This window comes from Dysidea avara, chromosome 15, assembly GCF_963678975.1.
Source record: "Dysidea avara chromosome 15, odDysAvar1.4, whole genome shotgun sequence".
Lineage (NCBI taxonomy): Eukaryota > Metazoa > Porifera > Demospongiae > Dictyoceratida > Dysideidae > Dysidea > Dysidea avara.
The window spans coordinates 3,054,238-3,067,318 of record NC_089286.1 but is presented as its reverse complement, the minus strand read 5'-3'; the positions used below and the strand labels follow the sequence as shown (position 1 = coordinate 3,067,318).

At 39.1% G+C, this 13,081-nt stretch overlaps 2 protein-coding genes and 1 long non-coding RNA gene across 5 annotated transcripts in view; 2 read left to right on the top strand and 1 right to left on the bottom strand.

Moving 5' to 3' along the window:
- LOC136245485 (DNA (cytosine-5)-methyltransferase PliMCI-like) overlaps positions 1-553 on the top strand; it is a 2,109-nt gene extending 1,556 nt beyond the window's left edge. Inside the window, exons 7-8 of the transcript XR_010695877.1 lie at positions 1-240; positions 301-553. The gene's annotated coding sequence lies outside the window, so the exon portion shown is untranslated. The remainder of the gene's footprint in view (positions 241-300) is intronic.
- Positions 1-1,059, bottom strand: part of LOC136245487 (uncharacterized) — a 6,317-nt gene extending 5,258 nt beyond the window's left edge. Inside the window, exon 1 of the long non-coding RNA XR_010695880.1 lies at positions 909-1,059. This is a non-coding gene — a long non-coding RNA (uncharacterized lncRNA). The remainder of the gene's footprint in view (positions 1-908) is intronic.
- LOC136245479 (FRAS1-related extracellular matrix protein 2-like) lies at positions 709-13,081 on the top strand. 3 transcript variants are annotated; one of them, XM_066037022.1, is made up of 18 exons: positions 709-829; positions 1,855-2,070; positions 2,117-2,257; positions 2,315-2,518; positions 2,565-2,699; positions 2,750-2,959; positions 3,006-3,155; positions 3,206-3,412; positions 3,491-3,625; positions 3,753-3,944; positions 3,998-4,138; positions 4,192-4,398; positions 4,450-4,584; positions 5,170-5,400; positions 5,450-5,556; positions 9,786-9,965; positions 10,014-10,158; positions 12,854-13,081. In XM_066037022.1, exons 2-18 carry the CDS (start codon positions 1,968-1,970, stop codon positions 12,961-12,963), a joined length of 2,733 nt encoding a protein of 910 aa, XP_065893094.1. In that variant the 5' UTR covers positions 709-829; positions 1,855-1,967; the 3' UTR covers positions 12,964-13,081. The 3 variants fall into 3 exon arrangements, 2 of the variants coding, with proteins under 2 accessions (XP_065893094.1, XP_065893093.1); XR_010695875.1 differs by lacking the exons at positions 709-829; positions 10,014-10,158; positions 12,854-13,081 and adding exons at positions 1,641-1,798; positions 5,637-6,560; positions 6,610-9,690 and having other exon boundaries at positions 5,450-5,584; positions 9,786-9,924; XM_066037021.1 differs by lacking the exon at positions 709-829 and adding an exon at positions 1,643-1,798.

Genomic DNA, 13,081 nt, shown 5'->3' with positions numbered 1-13,081 from the left:
CTGATTTATGTGATACACAATACAAGGAAAATAAATCCAAGAAAGGTAAAAAAAAAGTAATAAAACGGTCACTGCAGCTACACCAGTTGATTAATTTCTGCAAACTAACCTGGAGAACTAATTCACAGTGCTTTTGTTTAATTGTAACACTAATGAAGTGAAGGTTAATGGCTGTCAAGATATCGAAATAGCTCAGAACGTTCCCTTCCTAATATCCACCATTCAATTCGCCATAGAAAAGTAAGTGATTTTTAACCTTAAAATAATGTGGTTAAATTTTCTGACTTCCTTCTGCTATAGCTCATCTTAATCACTATTCACTGCTCTTTCCAAATCTGGTTCAGTATCTATCATGTGTCACAGGTTATTACACCTTTTATTGCATGCTCCCAACACGCCCACTACAAAATGTATGGAGAAATTTGCTACACCCGGTCGGTTCAGGCCATTTTGACTCACCAAAATTTCCATGAATTGGACTTCTTTTGGCATCATTGTACTCGCAGAGAGTTGCTCTACACGTATCAAATTTGGAAAGTTACTATACAGACTAGAGGTAGGCGGTACACGATAATCAATATGGTTTTTTCAATTGAAATGTATTGGACATGCCTGTTCCAGCTGGCATTTTGCCATGAACAATAATATAGCAAATGTCCACAAACTACTTGATATGAATGCATGCACTACACTCACATGTGCAGCACGCCTACCCAGTTGACTCAGCCACCTGTGCAATACTCAGGTACCTACAAGTCAGTGCTGGCATATCTTCCTGGGGGGCAGGACTAGTACTAACAGGAGCCTGTATCATATTTCACAAGTGAAGGTATGGGCACAAAAATTATTCGTATACAGTTACACAAACACTAACAAATTCGTGCCATGTATCTTAGCATTCAACCCACCGGTCAGGTTCTGAGTGAAGACGCTCCTCTGGTTCACGTCCTCGATCACGAACCCTAACACGAAGAGACCCGTACGGATGATTTAGAGTAGTCTCGCGTGGCCAGACCGCTTTTTCTCCGTCACGGCGCTTATCGATTAGAGATTATAAGCGCCTACTCCGAAATAGGGTCTGGTCCAGAATCAATACGTAAACTCGTTTTCACACCCCAAGCAAGAGCTCGGGGTGTTTAATCAACTTTCGTCATATAACGTATACTTCCTTTTGATTTTCAAGCTACGTACGCACTGGAAATGCCATGAACGATAGCCGGCCAGTAGAGTCGATGAGAAACACTGAGGCTGGTTTTCTAAGGCTAAAAAGAACACGGGTTGATTCCTTGCTCAGTTTGCCTTTAGCCTTTTGTTTTCACAAGGAATCGATCCGTGACCTTTTTAACCGTAGAAAACCAGCCTCAGCGTCTCATCAACTCCACTGGCCATCGTTCATGGCATTTCCAGTGCGTACATGGCTTGAAATTCAAAAGGAAGTATACGTTATATGACGAAAGTTGATTAAACACCCCGAGCTCTTGCTTGGGGTGTGAAAACGAGTTTACGTATTGATTCTGGACCAGACCCTATTTCGGAGTAGGCGCTTATAATCTCTAATCGATAAGCGCCGTGACGAAGAAAAAGCGGTCTGGCCACGCGAGACTAGATTTAGAGTACTGGTAACTGAAGCGCACGTGATAAAAATATTATTTTCGCGATATGCTTCTCGTTGCATAACGATCCTCTTCTAATTTTCGTCCGGACAGGTGCTAATAATTTTCCGGATATTGTCCGGTGACCGACCGTTATTCTGCGCACTGAACAGTTCAACTTCGCCTAACAGACGTATCTACTAGTGGTAACCTAATAATCTCCTACAATGTAAGTGTATATATGAGTGTTTTCGTTTCACAGGGAGCTCAGATTACAGCCAGTCATCAATATTTCCTGTCACTATACTAGCTGGAGAAACTGAACGACAATTCAGTGTTTTGCTAGTTGATGATGATATAGCTGAACCTAATGAGATGTTCACATTGATAATCATCCTAATAGTGTCTGGTGGATTTTGTGGTTCTGTTATTGATACTGTAAGGGACACTACAGATGTGACTATTATTGACAATGATGGTTAGTAAAGCAAGGTGTATGTCAATCTTATAATAGCAATGTGTAGTTGTAAGAGTGGAGTTCACCCAGTCACAGTATATAAGTACTGAGATCTCAGAAGACTTGGAAGCTATCATTAGAATGACTGGTGGTGTTTCCAACATTCCGTTTTCTGTCACCATTACACTCTCCTCAAGAACAGCCACAGGTGAGATGAACACACCATGCTACAGTCACACATTTGTTTTCCTTTAATACTTCATAGCTGGGCTGGGCTTTGACTCTACTCAATTGTCCACTACATTCTCACCTGGTGACCGACGTCAAATTGTGAATATTCCACTAATTTGTGATACAATAGTTGAAGACAGTGAAACGTTCCTCATGTCACTGTCCCTCAATGTAGCTAATCCACGTATGCAAATTGGAACACAGGGCACTACCACTGGTATCATTGAAGACTCCACAGGTTAGTAGCTTCTGTCTATTACATCATTTCTAGAAGTGTTTTACAGTAACAATCAGTTTTGAGAGATCTAGCTACAATGTAAATGAAGGTGATGGATTTGTGCAGTTAGTGTTACTACTTAGTCAGCCAGCCATTGAGGATTTTAATGTGATAGTCTCTACTAGTGATGGCACAGCTATGGGTACACAATGATTGTCATCTTGTTCCTATTAACTGCTGTCCTTCTTGTAGCTCCTGAAGACTACTCTTCCTTCAATACATTAATTCCTATCTCACGATCTTTCCGTGGTCAACAAGTGAACATTTTTATTAATGAGGATCAACTGCTTGAAGATACCGAACAATTTACAGCATTCCTACAGTTATCAACAGGCGGATCATCATGTGGTGTAGCATTAGGGAACATCACTACTGTTACTGTTAACATAATAGACAACGATGGTGAGTGAAGAAATGTAAGAAATGTTGTTAGTTACAATGTTTGCAGTTGTGAGAGTAGAATTCACCAGACCAGAATATATTGCAACTGAGGCATCTGGGGAGTTACCAATTACAGTGGTTTTGTCAGGTGGAAGACCAAGTGCTCCATTTAACATATCAGTCATTCCAACTGAATCATTCCCTACATCAGCCATAGGTCAGTATCAACGATTGTAGTTAATAATAGTTATATCATTATGTGTACAGGAGGTGGTGTGGACTTTGACTCTGATCCTATCACTGTAACATTTGGTCCATCAGTTAGGAGGGTAGATATGCAGGTACCACTAACACGTGATGCAGTTGTTGAGAATGAGGAAAGATTTCAACTGCGTTTGATGATACCATCCACCAACTCATTTATTAGACTGGGATCCATCAATACTGCTATTGGACGCATTGAAGATTCCACTGGTATGTCATTAAACTATTTTCTGTAATACAATTTAGTTCTGTGTGATGGATTCCTCTTATCTATTGTTTGATGTGTAGTGTCTGTACAATTTGTGGATGATGAGTACACAGTCCGTGAAGATATGAGATCAGTACAAGTTGAGCTGGAGTTGAATAGGCCAGCAGGTGCTCCTGCTACAGCCACTGTTGTGACAGTCAACGGAAGTGCTACTAGTAAGTGTCCAAATAAAATGTGTGTGTGTTTGTGTGTGTGTGTGTGTGTAATCTTTGCTTGTGACATTGTCTCTGTGTAATCTTGCGTACAGTAATAATAGTAATTGTTTATCATACACTTCTGTAGGTGGTAGTGATTTCACTGCTGGTCCATATCAAGTGATGTTCACTGCAACACAGTCAAGGCAAACATTTACAATTGGAATAACAGATGATTCTCTAGCAGAAATGACTGAAATGTTTCAACTAATGTTAACACCTTCAGGAATGATAACTGTTGGTAGGGTTGACACTGCCACTATAACTATAATGGATGAAAGTCAGTCAACCATTTGTCCTATTGTAACTATTTTTAGTATTGTGTCATTGTAGATGTGGCTGTACAGTTTAGTAGGGACACATTTGCTACTAGTGAAGTTTCACAAGCTATGGACATCACATTAGAACTATTGGATGGTGTGTTAGATACAGCTGTCACTGTAACTGTGGTTACCACTGAACAGACAGCAACTGGTACACAATTATTTTATACTGAGTTACTATCATGTCACTTCTCCACATGTTAGCTGGTGTTGACTATGATCCTAATCCTATTGATGTGACCTTCCCAGCTGGTCAGAGTACAGCTACTGTACAATTACCAGTTATTCTGGATAATGAAGCTGAACTTGATGAACAACTCAACCTCATGTTGGTGATACCTTCTGAGGCAGAAATGCTACTAACACCAGGTAGAGTTACTGATGCTGTTGGCATAATCAAAGACTCATCAGGTAAACACAACTAACACTTAACCAGCTTGTCATTATTACATTCTGTTATAGTTGCAGTACAATTTGAGTTCCGTAGCTACATAATAAATGAAGACAGAACTCCAGTGGAACCGTTCTTGGTACTCAGTAGACCAGTAAATGTATCAATTGATGTAGTAGTTGATGCTGAAGATTTAAGTGCTATTGGTATGAGCTGTGTGGTGTGTATGTATAATGTGTGTATTAGTCAAATTATGTTACTAACTCTTGTAGTCTAATGGGAGTTCCTCGTTTTCATTTACGTACACGTACTGTCCCAGGATGATTCACCAATGCTAGTCTTCTAGACCTAAGTAGCACATTTGGTTTACCAGAGATTACTGAGTGATTTTATCTTTATATGTTGCTATTATAATGTTATCTTGGTGTGCATGAGTATGTGTGCGTTTGTGCATGTAAGTAGTTTGTGAGTGTGTGTGAGTGTGTGTGAGTGTGTGTGTGTGTGTGTGTGTGTGTGTGTGTGTGTGTGTGTGTGTGTGTGTGTGTGTGTGTGTGTGTGTGTGTGTGTGTGTGTGTACAAGTGTGTGTGTGTGTACAAGTGTGTGTACAAGTGTGTGTGTGTGTGTACGAGTGTGTGTGTATGTGTGTGTAGACGCACACAGAGACAGTGAGATGCACACAGACAGACAGAGAGATGGGGAGACAGAGACATCATGCCTGTGTATGTATTAGTGAAGCTCATCATGACATAGCTACATTTCATTACGACGTATTGTATTTGTAATTATGTAGATGGAATTGATTTTAAGTTCCCATCATCAGTCATTAATGACACAAAGTTTAATGTTGTTATTCCTGCTGGAATGAGAAGAGTCAGTCTACCAATCACAATAATAGACGACTCTCAATTTGAGCCTGCTAAGACCTTCCGATTGACAGTGGAGGTCCCTTCATCCAGTGCTACACTAGGAGTAACTGTTGGTGAGATAGCAACGACTAAAGTGACCATCAATAATGATGAGAGTAAGTGTACTGTAGTGTTGTATGATGATGTTATATTATACTACTACAGGTCCCTGTAGGAACATTACTGTTTGTAGTGGAAGAATTGTAGTACCAGTGAGATCAACTGACAACTGTTCTGTCTGTGCCATTTGGCAGCCTGGACCATTTGGAAATGTCAGTACAATAATTGTAACATGTTAAGGTAGCTACTGACCCTAATAATAGAGGTTTTATTTTTGCAATTTTTTGTATAGATATTGTGTGGAGACAGAGTGAAAGTAATTTATTACCAGAGAAGATAGTGGGCGGGGCTTGGTGGTGCTGATACACTCGGTAATAATCCAGAGCTACTACAATATTCAGTTATAATTTACTCCACAGTAAGTGATTTTAAGCTGCTAGTACTTTTTTAATTAAACATCACCAGTACTATGATAGACCCTATGCATAGATAAGTTTTAAAAAGTTATCCTTATGGAGCCAAAAAAATACTGAAATCACTGAGATAATCTATGATATATTAATTGCACAGTAATGAAATTTATTGACAAAACTATGCACTAGCTTTTTGCTTATCATCTAAAGAGCAATTACCAACTATTACGTTTTGCGCAATCTTACGTTTTATTGCGTTTTTCGCAATATTTGATCACGCGATGTTGACGGCATCACGTCATACAGCGACAATGGATACCTCTAAAAAGAAGGGCTGTAAGAGGCGTAAAACGAAAAGAGCGAGGTTTAAAGCAATGGCAAATATTAGATGGGGCAAGGCTAATAATGTGACAGCAGAAAGTCAGCTTGTAGATGAGACACGTGCGGGGACACGTGGCAGCTATGATGGCGGCGGAGATGGGGAAGATACAGGAGCTATAGACGCTAGAGGGAATAGTGAAACCATGGAAGACAATGAGCATTCTCTTACTAATGAAGCAAGTAATCCTGTAGCGCGTGTGACAATGGAAGAAGGTGAAACGAGCTCTGTAACCACTGAAGACAGTGAAAGTTGTGAAGACAGTGAAGCTACTACTGAAACTGCGGAAGAAGAGAGTGTTGTGATGAATGAGTGTGAGACTCTAGCATACACCGAGACTCCTGTAACTACGGATAGTAATGCTGCTACCATATATGTTGTGGCTACTGAGACTACTCTACCTCAGGAAGACAATGAAGTTCAGGTTAGATTCTTGACATATACTATTATATTATCTACTATTTCCTTTACAGCGTGTACATGTACTTGATACATCATCAGAAAGTGACGAAACTTCACCTTACTCAAGCAGTAGTTGTAGTGAGTCAGAATACCTCCCTACCCCAATTAAAAAGAGCCGTGTAAGTGCTATTGACATAGGAAATGGCTTATTTATGTGCGAGACGTCACAAGTACAGCAATTTATTAATGAAGTTAATGCAACATCTGTATGTTATACACCTGAATGTGGGGGAAAGTTATTCCCAGTCAATATCAAGCGTGTTGGTCTTGGTGGGAGTGCTACTATCCAATTTTCATGTTCGGGATGTACTCAGCGAGTGCTGATTTTGAAAAGTTCTATAGACATTTCCTATTCAAAGCGTACTGTTTGTAGTTTAGCATTACAAGTTGCTTTTATTGCCGGTGGATGCATGCATGCACAATACAGTAAAATTCTAAGGCAACACTTGGGTTTACCAGCAGTTGACGCCAATACATTTTTTCAAACAATTAAAATGCTCCACCCTATTGTGCAAGGTATGTTGCAAGAATTGTGTGACGAGGCTAAACTTGATATGAAAGCAATGGATCCAGCTACCATAGGAAGTTGGCAAAGAGCTGTGACATCCTCAGATGGTGTTTGGTTGACCAGAGGAAAATTCAGTAAAAACAGTACCTTCACAATAAGAAATTACACTAACAATTCGCTTCTGTATTTTGTACACCTTAGTATGCGTGGTAAAGTGTCGGATACGGGCATTGAATTGTTTAAAGGCACATCTAAAGGTGCTGAAGGGTATGCTGCTGGAATAGCTTTCGGTAAATCTAAGGAAGAAGGGATGAATATTGAAATCCAGTGGCAAGATGGTGATTCTTCTGCTGCTAAATCGTTTAAGGAGCACTATCCTAATGGTGAAGTGATGCTATGTGGTGGACATGTAGCTAGAGCCCACACTAAGCGCTTAGAAGAGTTGTCTAAACGAAAATCGTTTTCTGCAACAGTTCAAGATAATTGCAAAAGTGATTACCCTACTGTTACCACTGTTACATGTCACTGTCCCAAGCGCCATTCAAAGCACTGTGGGTGTTTGTCAAAAGCTTTTTTGCGTGGAGCAAGGACAAATTTCTTTTATTGTTTATTAGACTCCAATACCAATCCCAATACATTTGCAACCCGAATGCGTGTTTTGGGAAATACCATGCACGTGATATCCATGAATTTCCTGGTGGGCAATGTGGCTTCCATGCTTTGAACACATGTAACTGTGGTCAATGTGAAGAAGAAATATTATGTCAGGGTGAAGAATACCATACCAAAAATCCACTCACATGTCCCTTCCATGCACTGGCTTATGAAATAGAATGCAATGCTCGAGCATCTCAGTCTACAGAAATTATTCACAAAGAGTTGGGTCGTGGCCACTCTAATTACCCAGAAGCCTCCCATAATGTATTGGTTCGATTCAGATCTAAAGATACAAACATACAATGTATCCATTATATGGTTACCACAAATTTAGGGTTGCTTCAGGCAAACATGTCATATCTATACGAGAAGAAAGGTGCATCGTATCACTGGATACTTGATTTGTTTTCCCGTTTGCGATTACCATTATTAGATGGTATGCAAGAAGCCTTACTTATGGCCAATCAGAAACGCCACAAAAATTTAGTAAAAAAGCAAAGTGAAGAAGGAAAAGATGCTCGTACAAGGTGGAAAAAAGCCCGGGTACAAGAACATGAAGAAAGGAAATTATGGAGCCGTCAGCAGAGTATTCCCCATACTTATGGGTCTGAGTCAGACAATGTTGAAGATGAAGAAAGCAGCAACACCACAACCACCTCTACTAGAATTGCAAGGAGTACAAGAGTACGTAGGAATCATGTGCATGTGCAGTTTGCTGCTGATGATAGTGATGACGAATGTGGACAAAATGAAGACAGAGTTTGTACGTGTGGATCAGCAAGAGCTACTCACCAGCGGAGCTGTCCGTTGAACCCACGGAACTTTTAATGTACCTGACAGTACCACTTGTGCTTTACTTATTGGACCCTTGTGTGAGTTTATTTGTTGTACCACTTGTACTTCATGAGATCACTTATTGTATCTTTGTGTACTTTAATTTGCTGTCACTTGTACTTCCACTTATTGTATCCTCGTTTACAGTACCACTTGTGTGACTTACACTTGTACTTCGTTGTACCACTTGTACCTCATGAGATCACTTATTGTATCTTTGTGTAACTTTATTTGCTGTCGCTTGTACTTCCACTTATTGTATCCTCGTGTACAGTACCACTTGTGTGACTTACACTTGTACTTCGTTGTACCATTTGTACCTCATGAGATTACTTATTGTATCTTTGTGCAACTTTATTTGCTGTCACTTGTACTTCCACTTATTGTATCCTCATTTACAGTACCACTTGTGTGACTTACACTTGTACTTCATTGTACCACTTGAGATTACTTATTGTATCTTTGTGTAACTTTATTTGCTGTCACTTGTACTTCCACTTATTGTATCCTCATTTACAGTACCACTTGTGTGACTTACACTTGTACTTCATTTATTTACTAGCTAAACCAAATCACATTTTACCACAAGTGTAAAACTTTCAACATACTATAGTACAAGCATACCCTTGAAAATTGTATGCATACAGCAAGTTACACACTAACTAAACAGATATCATGTCCAATAATATATGTTGGTAAATCACTGCTCTCGTCTGTTGATGATTCTTGGATTGTAAATCACTGCTCGTGTCTGTTGATGCTTCTTGAATTATCTAATTAACTTGTCTGCTTAGAGTAACCTGCCTGTCATCATATACACTGGCTCTCCACTTGTGGCCTATATTACCTACACAGTTACGTGTAAGGCATTAAATAGAGTTTTAAAATTAAGAAACAATTTTTCCATACATACAGCACATTAATTGCAAATATAATATAGCTATGCGTTATTCACCTCTTACATGGTTAATGTTCGGGCATTTCCACTGTTTTCACCACGACGCTCGTCGCTACAACTGGATCACGTGATGTGCCGGAAGACTATAAAAATCAGTCGTTGATCAGCGTTTCTTATGACTCTGTAATAGTTAAGGTTAGTTTATTGTATATATCCTTAAAAATCTGAATTTTAAAATGTTTGTTTTTCACCCTCCGCAGCTACCTTAATCCATGTCATTTCTTATTTAGTGCACTCCCAATTGTCACCTTGGTAACCAAGAACGTGTGGTACAGTGTATTGATGAGGACACGGGAAATGTATTGTCTGATGTACACTGTGACCTCACCAATCGTCCTGCCACCTCTCAAAGGTGTGGTAGTGGATCATGCATGATAAGGGCTAGGTGGAGACGAGGAAGATGGAGCATGGTAAATTGCATTGTATTCGTATACGGTAGTGATCATGCAATCTCACAGTGTTCTCGTACATGTGAGGGTGGTAGCCAGAGGAGGAAGGTGGAGTGCTATAGTCCAATGGAGGATAAGGTACTACCTGATCAAGAATGTAATCTGACTACACGACCTAGATCATACCGGACCTGTAATAATGATATTCCTTGTGGTGAGATACGTACTATCCACACAACACAGTTTAGTTGTTAAAAAAGGGGTGCCGCCATCAAAAGCCTGGCTGAAAAAATTTGTAAAATCAAATAGGGATGGGCGGTATTAGGAAAAATACCTCGAATACCTTTTAAACTTTTAAAACACATTGGTAAACTATGAGTTACAAGTATACCCTTATTGTGCTAGCTAGTAGTATAGAAGTTACCCTTTATAGGAACAAATGAAATGAAAAATTGTATCACTAACTAAGGTTTGAAGTATCCTGAAAAGTAAAAAACCATTGTGATTATGTACTTCAATCATACAGTACGATAGTACTGTATAGTAGGGACCACAAAGGAGTAGGTGTGGCCCACGAAATAACGTCACCCAAAAACCAGCCTCAATTTTCCTAGACAACGATGAGGTAGTATTGGTTAGGTAAAACTAAGCCCAAACAAGCTTTCAGATCAACCCAAACACCTTCAACATGTTGCTACAGACATTTTATTTAACGCAATTTTCTACTGACTGACTGACTGAGTAAGTAACTGACTGACTGATGCCTTCATACAGGCATAACTCGATAACAGCTAAGGGTATGGGCTTGATTTTTTCACTGTTTGACATTGCTTTGGCCCAAGAGGTGCCTTTTGGCATACTGTAGAATGTACAATACATTCTTCATGGACTTACCAGTGTCCTCCTTTGTGTCCCATTCATCTTTGCTGACAGCAAAAAGTGTCAAATTGGTGGTAGAATGTGATGGCTTCCCTTTGTAACAGAAATCGTCCATATTTTTCATAGTGGCCACCTTGATTGCAGAGGTGCTTTTTAAATAGTTCTTGATTCGTCCTGCTGTGTAACCAGTTGGACATAGCCGACAATGAAGTGTAATGGATACTTCACTTTTCAGATGATAATTGATATGACTGGGGCTTGTGGCACCATTTCTTTCTTTCAGTATGCTTGGATTGCAGAGGTGCTTTTCGAACAGTTCTTGATTTGAAATGCTGTGTAATGGGTTGAAAATAGCTGACAACGAAGAGCAACGGATGAGTTCACTTTTCAGACGATAATTGGTATAGCTGGGGCATGGCACTATTTCAAATGTAGTGTACGTGGGTTCACCTGTCATAATAATTATTTACAAAAATGTTAACAAATAAGTACACAAAGATTGGAATTTTTAACTAGAGTAGGAACCATAGTACATCGATAAAAAGTACTGAAACAAGTTGGAGCAGTCCATAATATTAAATCAAAGTAAAACAATAAGAAGTGTTCCATCCCTACTGTGCATTTCCATTATGGTATACATCTTGAGCACAGTAGGGATATAACACTTCTTATTGTTTTACTGTGATTTAATATCATGGACTACTCCAACTTGTTTCAGTACTTTTTATCGATGTGTTATGGTCCCTACTCTAGTTGAAAATTCCAATTTTTTTGTTAACTTGTACAAACAGGTCTGTGCTTGTCTGCAGCATAAACATGGTGACTTTCATGTATAGCCACCGCTAAAAATTTGGTATTCGGTGTTTTTAGAAAACCACATTGGAATATATTAATTACTAATACCTAAATACCTCCCAACCCTAAAATCAAAAGCAGTAGCCAAGAAATGGCTGCAATGTTATTAATGCTAATAAATGTTAATAATACACACAGCCATTCTTGGCTGCTACCTTTGATTTCACTTTCTTCACTCAGACTATTGAAGGCTGCACATGACCCTTTTACAAAACTTGGTTGTTGTATGTGGGTTTATTTCTTTTTGTACTCTATAGCCCCGAGGCCAGTTATAGGCTGGCTTTGGGTTTTTCACCCAGATTACTTCTTATCTATATAGTGATAAAAATTATGTGAGACGAACAGCCATGATTGCCTTTGCAGAATTGGGCGTTCAGTATGGAGGTCCCTGGTTAGGAACTCTAATAAGTTTTTTCAATAGGTTTCATTTTACCCTACAGTGACTGTTCTATTAGAGTATCTCGAACTCCCATTTACAGTTGTTTGGCTTTTGTTTTGTAACTCTGTAGCTAGCTTTTACTTCTTCATTTTTTCTAACCATCAAAAGGCAACTCTAGCCTATGTACACACCAAGTCTCAAGTTATTCCCATCAGCGGTATACCCTGGAGCCATGACAGAAGTTTGATGTTTTTACAGGGATTAATAGCATCATGGACACTTATCAGATTCCTTGCAAACATGAATTTTCCTTTATGCTGTTTATCTATGCCAAATTTCAAATTAATCAAATTACGCATTAATTGTTTTATAACAACTTTTTCAAGTGTACGAAAAGAATAATCTTGGCCCCAGTAGATTCCTTAAGAAGGAAACATAAATGAAAAAAATCAATACTTTTGGGCACCCATTTCTCACGAATGGCTAGAGCGAATCTGATCACTTTGCTGTGCAGCCTACCCTACATGGCAGACAAATAAAATGAAAAAATGGAGTTTTTTGGAGAAGAGACCATGCAGCTATGCTGGCATGAAAATGTCATTCTTCCTGTCCATATACACATGGTATATGCTTGGCTGCATGACATTTATGTGTCTTGATATTGTTGTTATTTATAATGCTCTATACCATTCAGTATTCACACTTCACTTCTGTTACTCCTCCTTGTGTAGTGTTTGATATCAATACTAAACCACACAATGTGTAGTAGTCAATTATGTGATATTCTCTTTTACAGGATGTATTGACCTCTATCCTGACTTCTGCCCCGGGATCATGGGTACACCATTGTGTATGGACCCATCATATTATCAAGTGTGCTGTATGAGCTGTGGGACTGATAAGTAGCTGCTGCTAGTTCACTGACATGGGACTTGATAATTATTATGGGACATTATTATTAGTATGTGTAGTATATAACAGTGACAATGTACACAATAGTTTACATAATTATATTTTGTGTTCA

Coding starts and splice junctions, on each gene's coding strand:
- LOC136245479 (XM_066037022.1), top strand. CDS start 1,968: ATGTTCACATTGATAATCATCCTAATAGTGTCTGGTGGATTTTGTGGT. Junction 3,626..3,752: donor AGTCAACGGAAGTGCTACTA/GTAAGTGTCCAA, acceptor ACACTTCTGTAG/GTGGTAGTGATTTCACTGCT. Junction 9,966..10,013: donor GACGAGGAAGATGGAGCATG/GTAAATTGCATT, acceptor GCAATCTCACAG/TGTTCTCGTACATGTGAGGG.